This window comes from Nicotiana tomentosiformis, chromosome 6 (assembly GCF_000390325.3).
Source record: "Nicotiana tomentosiformis chromosome 6, ASM39032v3, whole genome shotgun sequence".
NCBI lineage: Eukaryota > Viridiplantae > Streptophyta > Magnoliopsida > Solanales > Solanaceae > Nicotiana > Nicotiana tomentosiformis.
This window is the reverse complement of record NC_090817.1, coordinates 39,035,497-39,046,307: the sequence shown is the minus strand read 5'-3', so window position 1 is coordinate 39,046,307 and position 10,811 is coordinate 39,035,497. Positions and strand designations below refer to the sequence as shown.

The following is a 10,811-nucleotide window of genomic DNA, read 5'->3' as shown; positions in this document are numbered from 1 at the left end:
GAGTCAAGACCGAAAACTCGAGTCAATATCGGGCTTATAGACAAGAGTCGTTGCAATCCCACTAGGGGAGACAATCTTGGTAGGAATTATGGAAAAACTGATTTATCATGGGTCTTCCACTATGCATTTTTAATTATATCTAAAGTAAGATTCCTCTACTATAAAGGGGATGGTTTTTATTTTTGTAAGGGGCAAGTTTTTGCTAATATTGTAATTCAAGTACCATATTCTCCTATAGTGAAGAGTTGTTCTTTCGAGCTTCTTAATTTGATTTCACTTGTTTAGTTTTGAAATTCATCTTCTTTACAACCTTGTCTATTTTGCATTATTTGCAATCCATACTTGATATTTCTATTTATCCTTGCGATTTGTATTAAGCTACACAACATATCCTTAGAACTACGTGGAAATTCAACTCTATCCGTTTTTCGGGTAAACATAATTAACTACTATACTATCGTATTAATAAATTATATCACCTCACGTTATACGATCGCGTCCCTCTTTGCTTTAATAAAGAATAGAAAAGCAAAAATACAGCCTCACACAGTAATTAATTAACTATGTACTGATATACATACACAGGGGAACTTTCTTTTGGCAAAGGAGGGCTGCATGTTAGTATTGGGGGAACTTTTTTGCTGAGATAGAAATCTACTGAGTAGAGTATAATACAAAAATTTACTCAACAATCTTTTTCTTTATTTAATTGGAGGGTTTTGCTTAGCTTGTCCCAGGCACTACCTTTTTTTTTCCCTACTAGTTGAAAGAGAAAAGGTGCATGTTCTCTTCTTCAAAACCGCCCTATTCTTCTTCCTATTCTATTTGCATATAGCATTTGTTCTTGAATCTCTTTAGCATAGTATTCGATTGAGGAAAAACAAACAGGCGAGAGAAAATTAAAAAAAAAAGTAGAGAATGTTCCATGCCAAGAAACCTTCGACTATGAATTCCCATGACAGACCCATGTGTGTTCAAGGAGACTCAGGCCTCGTTCTCACAACTGATCCTAAACCTCGTCTTCGTTGGACTGTTGAACTTCACGAGCGTTTTGTTGATGCTGTTACTCAGTTAGGTGGACCTGATAGTACGTTCGTTCTCTATACTCCCTTTACCTAGTTGCATATGATCACCGCCCTCCCCTTAATTTCTGACAGAAGCAGATTCAGGATTTTAACTTGATATATATCCGTTTGAACTTTATTTTTATTATTTCGGATTTTGTTGTTTCTTAATCAAAACATACTGTACTATTACTTGTGTAGAGGCAACACCTAAGACAATTATGAGGGTTATGGGAGTTAAGGGTTTAACCCTTTACCATCTCAAGAGCCATCTTCAGGTATTAACGTTAATTCTTCTTGCTATTTCTTGTTTTTTGCAGTTCAAGAATTAGTTTTCTACATGTTTATTTGAATTTATTCATGAAATTTATTGACCTAAGCTCTTAGTTTATGCAACTTTTGATTTTACTAGAAATTTAGACTGGGAAAGCAACCTCACAAGGAATTCAATGATCACTCGGTGAAGGATGGTGATAGAGGTACTGATTAATTCTTTAAGTTTATCATGTAACTTACAATTGTGGTATTAGATATAAAAAACTTCAAGTGCTTCTCATTGTATTGCAGCAACCAGTTTAGAACTGCAAAGAAATTCGGCATCCTCATCTGGAATGATCGGCCGCAATATGAATGAGTATGTGTTTAATTTCCCTTTCAACTTTAATTTAAATCATCCCTTGCTCCTTTAGTTTTGCTTTCACTTTAATTATTAGCAATTGTTTCTTCGAACGTTTTAATCTTTTCATCTCTCATTTAAACTTCTTTCGGAGGGGTATGAGATACCAAAGTTAAGGAAAGTTAGAAGCAAAGGATATGATGAGAATCAAACTTTAACCCTCTTTAATCCTCTAGTATGAAAGGTAGCAATTTTACCAATAGCTAGCATTCAATTCTCTCCCACTAGCTGAGATATATAATATATTTTATCTTTTTCTTCTAGTTGAATTGCTTCTGTTAGGGTGGGCGTTGGGTAGGAGAGTTGAATTTGTGACCAAACTCCTGGCGTTGCATGGCTGCTCTTTCAGTTTCTTTTTAGTTACCACACTCTAGTACAAGTTATTTTCATCAAATGAGTGTTGATTTAATTTTGTCATTGAGGAATATATGTATTGAATAGATGAAATGATGGTAGTATTTAACGTTCATATCACTGATGGAATTAGGATGCAAATGGAGGTGCAGAGAAGGCTGCATGAACAACTAGAGGTAAATTATTGCAACCTTTCTCCCAAGCGAGATGACCTTCTAGTATTGCGAGACAATATGAATTTAAATGTGATGGGTTCAATTTTTGAGTTTTACCATTATATATGTGCACTTTTGAACATTATATGTTAATAATTTAATTTTTTATTAATTTTAATAATCATCTACATATATTTATTTGCGGTGTCAAAATCATGGATTCAGTTGAACCCAATAAATAAATAAAGCATCTGTGCAGCGTCATGGCAGCAAATTTATTTGAACTTAATATTTTCGCCGCTGAACATAAATTTATATTGAAGTTTTCAATATTAAAGGATAAACCGGTAAACTTAAATTTTGAATCCTCCTAGAGAGAATCATTAAAATTAAAGCTGCTCTACTATGATGGAGTGGAGAACATTAATTAATTAACATGATAAATTATTACGTACGGGTGCATGGTGTAGGTACAAAGACACCTTCAGTTAAGGATTGAGGCTCAGGGAAAGTACATGCAGACTATACTGGAGAAAGCTTGTCAAACATTGGGCGGCGAGGAAAATATGGCGTTACCAGCACGAACCTTTAAAGGCATGGGAAATCAGGGAGGAGGAATAATACCGGACATTTCAGCTGCCTTTAAAGAATTTGGGGCTCCTCCTCTAAGTTTCTCGTCATTTCAGGACCTTAATATTTGTGGAGGACATGAGCAACAGCTCGAGCTTCATCCACAAAGTAGCATGGGGGAAAGGTCCTCATCCTTCGAAAGTTTCCTTGTTACTGATCATAACTTGTCTCTTGGAAAGAAGAGGCCTAGTCCTTATAGCAATGGGGGTAATACCAATGGAAAGAGCCCCTTGATGTGGTCCGACGATTTCCGTCTGCAAGAATTGGGCGGAGCAACAACAGACTTAATTTCACGTATGGTCTCTGAACTTTATCTATCACTTCTTTTGTCTTAATTTATGTGGCACTTTTTTCTTTTTAATTTTTGAAGTTAAATTGGATTAGATTAACTCATTACTTTAAATTAATATCTAGATATTTTAAAACTATATGAAAAGTACTATAAATTGCAATTCTTCATATGCCAACATGATTTAAAAAATACCTTTTAAAATGTTAGTCAAAGTTTACGTAATTTGAATTCCGAAAAATAGAATGTGCCACCTAAATTGGGTCAGAGTAAGTATAACAATAAAATTTTGTCATACTAAAGTAAATAACTGAATTTTACCTAGTATAACAAATGTTTTGTGTTTTAGGCCCTAATCAAGATGACATTATTCAGATGGCACCGCTTTCAATGGAGAGGAGTTGCAATCCCGAGCTTGATTCTGTATCTGACATTTACGAGTCAAAGCCAATGCTGGACGAAAAGAAATTCGATGCCAAGCTTGAGAGGCCCTCCCCAAGAAGAGCGCCCCAGCTTTCAAGTTTGAGTGCTCAAGGTGGACGAAACTCTGTTTTCGGGTAAACCTTGCCAATTTTTTACACAGCAACCTTTTAAATTTCTCAAGTAATTATTGTAGTATTATTATGGATTTAAGTTATATGCACTAATAGAGTTAAAAGAATTTTTGCACAATTCGTGTAATTTAATCCATTATAGCAGGTTACTCAACATTTATTACTTCAAGATACCTATGAATGCTTATTAAATATAGTCACTTGCAGTTACTTTTTAAATAACATAATTGTGTAAAAATAATTTGAACTTAGTTATTGTCTTACCCATTATTTAGGAAGTCTGTAACTGTTGATTTAATATCAATGAATTCATTTTTCTACTGTGATATTCCCAAGACCCATGCAAATGATTTATTTGTTCTCCTTACGTCTTTCCCATAAGAATTGTAAGAAGGGATCAGAGTAGATTATCAATACATATTTAGTGGCTCCATCGTTTTCGCTATAGTATATGCATATATTTAATTTTATTAATCGTCGGGTATCAATTACATCAAACTACACTTAACAGAGTTAGTGTTTCTATTGTAATTTAATTAATCTCGGGTTCTTTTCACTTTATACCGGTGAAAACCCTGAAGAAAAAATTGTTGTAATAGTCGACAATTTATGTCCTATGTTTTTAAGGAGTTTCTTAGTTTTTTATAAATTTATATGTCATACAAAAAATATAAAGAATCGTCTAATACTTTTTATTTAATTTTTATTCTTATTTTGTATAATATTTTCTAAGATGAGTTTATATGTGGCAACATAGTAATGAGGACTTATATTGTCGTTCCCAACCATTTGATACTAAGACAGTAATTATTGTTGCAGTCCGACGATTTTTACATGTATATGTGCACGCGTGTATCGATCATTTCTCCCAATGTATCTTTATATAATTTTTCACATTCTAGATATATTCATGTGTGTGCGTCATTCCACCCCATGCATTTCCTTACATTTAGAATTTGTACATCCAATAGCCTTGAATCGTTCTTCATAATTTCTTTTCCCGTTTGAAAATTTGCCATTCTCATTGAAAATTTGCCATTCTCATTGATACCACTGTATGTTCGTCTAAGGTGTTGTTTTATTTCTCTTTTTAACTTTTAAAATTTTTTATGTCCCAGAAATAATATTTGCACTGCATTTTATGTTTCATACTGCTTCATTCTTGTAGCTAGATCAAGAACTTGTAATCCAAATAATTCCGTACCATGAAGTATTTGAAATAATAGTATAATTAGTGAAATAAAACGACTTACTTATACAGACCTGATTTCCGCGAAATGACCATGGGATTAACCGTTCCTTAAGAAGAAGAAATAGTAACGCTATGAGTCTAGGACTGACTACGTCATGATTGCGTGACTAAAGCACAATTATGATTAAGAAAAGAGCCCTGATCTTCCTTCCCAGTCAAAGAAAACCAAAGCCGAAAAAAAAAGTAAAGAAGTTGAGGCTTGAGAATATATTCTTTTTTACTTTTATTTGAGCAAAAAGAGAGAAGCTAACTAACTACTAGGGGATTTTGGAAGCTTCTTTGGACTGAACGAAAGAAGAGTTCCCAATGAGACAAACCGACAGAGAGCATCCAACTTTCTCAATCTTTTTCTCTCTTTAGAATTTAGGATTCCATATTCCCTAAGCGTGGCTCTCACAACTACGCGAAGCTTTTCTCTGACGGTACTCATCGAACGGAATTCTATGTAAATTCTTTTTCCCTTATCATCTCAACTGGCACCTTTCTGAGATTTTCCCACGAGCGATAGCCAACTGTCCTCTTGGCCAAAAGGATTTAATTTACACTTGCCGTATATATAGAAATGTTTTATATTGTCAGTGAATATTTAACGTGTAATTCCAGGAAATTGCTTATTCCCATCTTTACATAATTACTACTAATTATTATTCATAAAAATATTCATGTAATTATCTAATAAGTGATCTGTAAATTATCTTTTTATACCGTTAATGCATCGTAATTGAACTATATATCTAACCAAAGATAATTGCTATTTCTCTCAATTCTCCTCCTACCTCTCCCACCAAAACCCCAGTTCCAAAAGAAAAGGAAGAACATTTGGATAACTACTTCCATATTTCAAATAATCCTACAAGTTATAAGTCCTACACAATATATACTCCCTCCGTTTCAATTTATGTGAACTCATTTGACTGGACACGGAATTTAAGAAAAGAGAAAAGACTTTTAAACTTGTGGCGTAAAATGAGGCACATATATTTTGTGTGGCTATAAATTATTGCATAAAGGCAAATTGTTTCCAAATAGGGAAAGATGTCATTCTTTTTGGCACAGACTAAAAAGGAAATAAGTTCACATAAATTGAAACGAAGGCCGTATATAAATAATTCAAGAAGTAGAAACCTCCCATTATGATTTTTCGTACCTTAGAATTTATTTATCTTACTGTTATGGCATCACTTAGTAGTAGTACACATATATAAGACTAAATCAAAATGGAAGAAAGGCTGAAGGGGATACTGCTGCTTTTTTAGTGGGGAAAATAAAGCATATATGGCATGGTAGTGCAACTATGATGCCTTTATTGGTTGCAGTGAATTGGCAAGATGGAAAGCTCACAGATGCTGGAGAGACGGGCCGGGGAGTGAATTAAAAGGTAGAGCTACCTAAAGAGGTCGAGGCGCGAGGGGCATGGGGTGGTGGCCAGGCAAAGTATATTATATTGAAGGTGAAGACAACGCACTCTATCATGCGTACTGCGAACATCGATGAAGCTTTTGTAGGACCATTCAGTTTTATCTATCAACCAAAAAGGGATATGCCACATGAAATGTTACTGTAACATCAAATTTTGCATGCATGCATTGCATGGCTAGCTTCATCTTTATCTCATGACTTACTTTATCTATACAGTACATCCTGTTATTATATTTCCTCCTTTTTTTGTTCTCTTTCCTATTCTAATACATACAACATTGAGTTGCTCTATTGGTGAGCACCCTTCAATTCCAATAAAAAAGTTATAAGTTCGAGTCATCCCAAGGGCAAGGTGAAAAGTTCTTGGAAGGAGGGAGCTAATGGTCTATCAGAAACAACCTCTCTACCCCAGGGTAGGGCAAGGTCTGCGTACACACTATCCTCCCCAGACCCCACTAATGAAATTATACTGAATTGTTGTTGTTATCGTTCCCTATACTAATATAATTAATACACCTCCTACCGACCTTACTGATTTATGCAGGATTTTAATAAGCGATGTTAGCATTTAAGCAAGTGAAGAAATAAGAAAATAAATAAATTACTCTAATAACATCATATACTCAAAATACAATTTAATTCATATTCATAAAACATCATTCAAGTATATTACTATAGATCGCTTCGACGAGGCTTCATTTTTTGAAACATATTGATAATAGTTTCATTATGAAAAAAATAGTAAGTCCTTTTCTTATATAAGCACCAGCAATTACTCAAAATCTCAACATTGTATTAGCAAGTTGCCTTAATCAACTTCAACCCACACCAACAAGGGTTGTGGTAGAGTAGTAAGTGCTCCTTCATCCTTAACCACAGGTCACGGGTTCAGGTCTTTGGTATGGAGTTGCCTTTGTTAGGGAACGCTTTACCCCCAATATGGGACTTCCCGACGTAAATTCTGATTTAGTCAGGCCCAATATAGATACCGGACACCGGGTCGAAAACAAAAAAAAATTTCAACCCACACAAAGAATAAATAATATTCCAACGACCAAACAGGATCACGTGGCACCTTTTTGGTCTAGGTGCGTCCTTCCCTGACCGGCCTACCCTAGCTTGAAAATGAAAGAAGAGCAAACAGACCGGATGCATGGATCTACTAATATGCGATGCATGATCAATAGGGAAATTGGCGCGGATTACTTGCACAAGTCTAGAAAAGACCCAAATCAATTCTATTGTCATTAGCCGTTACCACACAGCTAGATGTGTTCAAGAAAGATCGAAAATTGAACCGAATCTTAAAATTGACAAATCGACTTTAAACACTCATATGTGTTTGCTTTGATTTGATACTGAACCAGATAAGGCCTAATTTGGAATTTAATATAATGTTTTCTTTAAAGATTACTCTATAAAATTCGTGATTTTGCTAGGGATGTAATACATATATTCCTTCGTTCCAATTTAATTATGTGACAGGTATTTCCTTATACTAAAATATTTTCATATTTAAAAATAATTAAATTTTAAACTCTCATTTTACATACTCATAATGAAAGGTATTTAAAGCCACACAAATATTATTACATATTTAGTATCACAAGTTTCAAAGGTCTTTTTAGCTGCACAAATATTATGACATATTTAAAATCAGTTTAAATTATTTTATTTGGATTTCACATTTATTATCCTTTTAATAAAAGTAAATTATAAACATTCAAAGGTTTAGAAAACAAACATTATTAATCATTCAGTATTCAAATCTAAATATAATATATTGATATATAGATGTGTATTCAAATTCGGACATCTTAATTTAATAAAAAAAAATAATCCCTCAATCGCGTGATGTCTAGATGTTGGTGTTGTCAGCAGCCTCAAGAGGAGACTATAGAGCACATATTTGTAACTCGTCCTACTGCATCAAAGGTATGGAAGCTGTTCATGGGAGTTGCTGGAATTACTGTGCCTTTGATTCAGTTGAAACAAGTTATAAAGCATTGGTGGAATGCACAATGCTGTCCAAAGTTGAAGCCATTGTTCCAGACAGTTCCGGCTATCATCACTTGGGAACTATGGAAGAAAAGAAATGCAGGAAAACATGGAAGTACAGTGTCCACAAATATGGTGATCCATAAAGTAAATAGGACATTGCATCAATTGGCAAGGGTACGGTGAGGTATGCTTGGATGTCTAATATTCCATTGTTATGGCAGATATGATTCAGTTCTTTGAAGGTTACAAACCTATAATGATCACAAGAAGAGTAACATGGCAGCTTCCTCATTATGGTTAGTATAAATACAATACTGATGGGGCATCAAAGGACAATCTTGGTCCTAGTTCCCTTGGATTTTGTGTGAGGAATGATGAGGGAGATTTGGTGTATGCAGGGGCAGTAGATCTGGGGTGAAAACAAATGTTGTAGCTGAAGTAAAGGCAATTGTTCAAGGGTTGGAATATTGTATGGAGCATGATCTTCACCCTCTCATTTTGGAGGCTGACTCATTGGTGATGGAGAAGGTGATTGAAGGGGAATGTGATCCACCATAGGTAATTGCACCAGATGTGAAGAGAATTAAGGAGATGAGGGACAACTTCAATGTGATATTTCAACATGTGTTCAGAGAAGGCAACTCAGTGGCAGATTTTATAGCTAACATTATTTTTTCTTTTGCAAGTACATCTGAGTTTCATTCATTTTCTTAACTTCCCTGTGCAGGGAGGAGGTTGATCAATCTTGACAAATCACAGACTCCTAATCTTAGGGTTAGGATATCTAAGAGAAGAACTCCGGATTAATGGCATCAAAAGGTTTGATCCTGAACTTGCCTGCTTATTTCTTTTGTTTGATCAACTTTTGTATGCTATTAGGGTACTTTCCAGTGGTATTAGCATGTTTACATGCTCATAATGGAAGTGCTTTTATAGTGTTTAGAGGTTCTATCATAATCAGGTTTAGGATAGTGCACTTCATGTTATTTCTGGATTATCCAAAAGTTATTCAAGAAGGTAAAAATATAGGTTGGATTGGTTTCTATTGTCCACATGGTATCTACACTTGGACTCAAGTGTTATTGAAGATCAAAAGCTGGGATCCAATGCCCTATTTGAGTTGTTTATATTCAGGTGTTTGTGAGTGTGCTGCTAGGATATTATCCAGTAATATTGGTGTGGTCTCATGCCCAACCTGGAGATGTACTAGCAGTACATACAACATACACCATCTACATATTTGGCCTACTAAGTTCTAGAAAATAGAGTGGCATTTTATGAGAATCTGGTGGAACATTATGGTTGTTAATCTCATATCCTCAACTCCACAGGATTGGTCTATGCGTATCAATGTATATCTAGGTTTTCTGGAGGGTGTAGGGCTACAGAATTATATGCATAGTAAGGCTAGGACATCATACAGTGGTATTGACATTTCATGTCCAACCTGGAGGTGTTTTAGCAGTACTGGCAGAAGGTTCATAATTCATTATACTACACCCTTCATTGTCTTTGGCAGTAGTTTCTCATCTTACACAGGTTCATTCTGGATTGTGCTACTCACATTTCACTCAAGGGGAGCAGCATTGATGCCTACACTGATCACATACATGGATGTTTGGTCATTTCCACTTGAGGATGTTGTTTGGAGATTTACTTTTGCCTTGTCCTATGGAACGTAAAACTTGGCGCTTGGTGAGAGCTTTGGAGGTGCTACATTTAGGTTTTGCACTTGGCTAGTTGATACACACATCTCCCCATGTTGGGAGTTGGGTTTGGCAGTTCTTGTAATAGTTAGCATTATATGTTTCATTAGCATTAGATTTAGCGTAGCATGTTTGAGATTTCTTTGGCCAAATTGTAAACATTGGATCTTTGTTTTTGATTATTTATATATTAACCACCAGGCAGCCTGCCTAGTGGTATATTTGCTAAAAAAAAAGAAGTTATATTTATTAGGGCAAGTTACACATTTGGCTGGTTGGTCCAAAAATAATTATATCTACTAGCCAAATATACAAAACAAATATACATTAATAATATATAAAATGTGTATATTATATATTAATATACATAAAATATTTATTTTGTTGGCTATTTTTTAGAGTAGTTATACAATGTAGTTTTTTTTATTTGGTGCAAGTTACACATTTAACCGGTCGGTCTAAAATAATTAGATCCACTGGCTAAATATAATATTTTTTAAATTATGTATAAAATATGTATATTATATATTAATATACAAAAAATAAATATTTTCCGGCTTATTGCTTTCAGAAGCGACTGTACAATATAGTTTTCCATATTTGTTATTTCCACATATAATTTGCATGTAGGGGCGGATTCATGTATAACGAAGCTGTGTCACGTGACACCGTTTCGTCAATTTTTTTTTTACCAAATGTCATACAAATAAT

General features: G+C 34.5%; 1 protein-coding gene across 2 annotated transcripts; it reads left to right on the top strand.

Annotated features, from left to right (window-relative positions):
- Positions 1 to 735: 735 nt before the first annotated feature.
- Positions 736 to 3,891, top strand: LOC104088490 (myb family transcription factor IPN2). 2 transcript variants are annotated; one of them, XM_009593162.4, is made up of 7 exons: positions 736 to 1,087; positions 1,266 to 1,342; positions 1,477 to 1,543; positions 1,632 to 1,698; positions 2,228 to 2,270; positions 2,720 to 3,173; positions 3,518 to 3,891. In XM_009593162.4, exons 1-7 carry the CDS (start codon positions 919 to 921, stop codon positions 3,727 to 3,729), a joined length of 1,089 nt encoding a protein of 362 aa, XP_009591457.1. In that variant the 5' UTR covers positions 736 to 918; the 3' UTR covers positions 3,730 to 3,891. The 2 variants fall into 2 exon arrangements, with proteins under 2 accessions (XP_009591457.1, XP_009591458.1); XM_009593163.4 differs by having other exon boundaries at positions 776 to 1,087; positions 3,544 to 3,891.
- Positions 3,892 to 10,811: the final 6,920 nt, after the last annotated feature.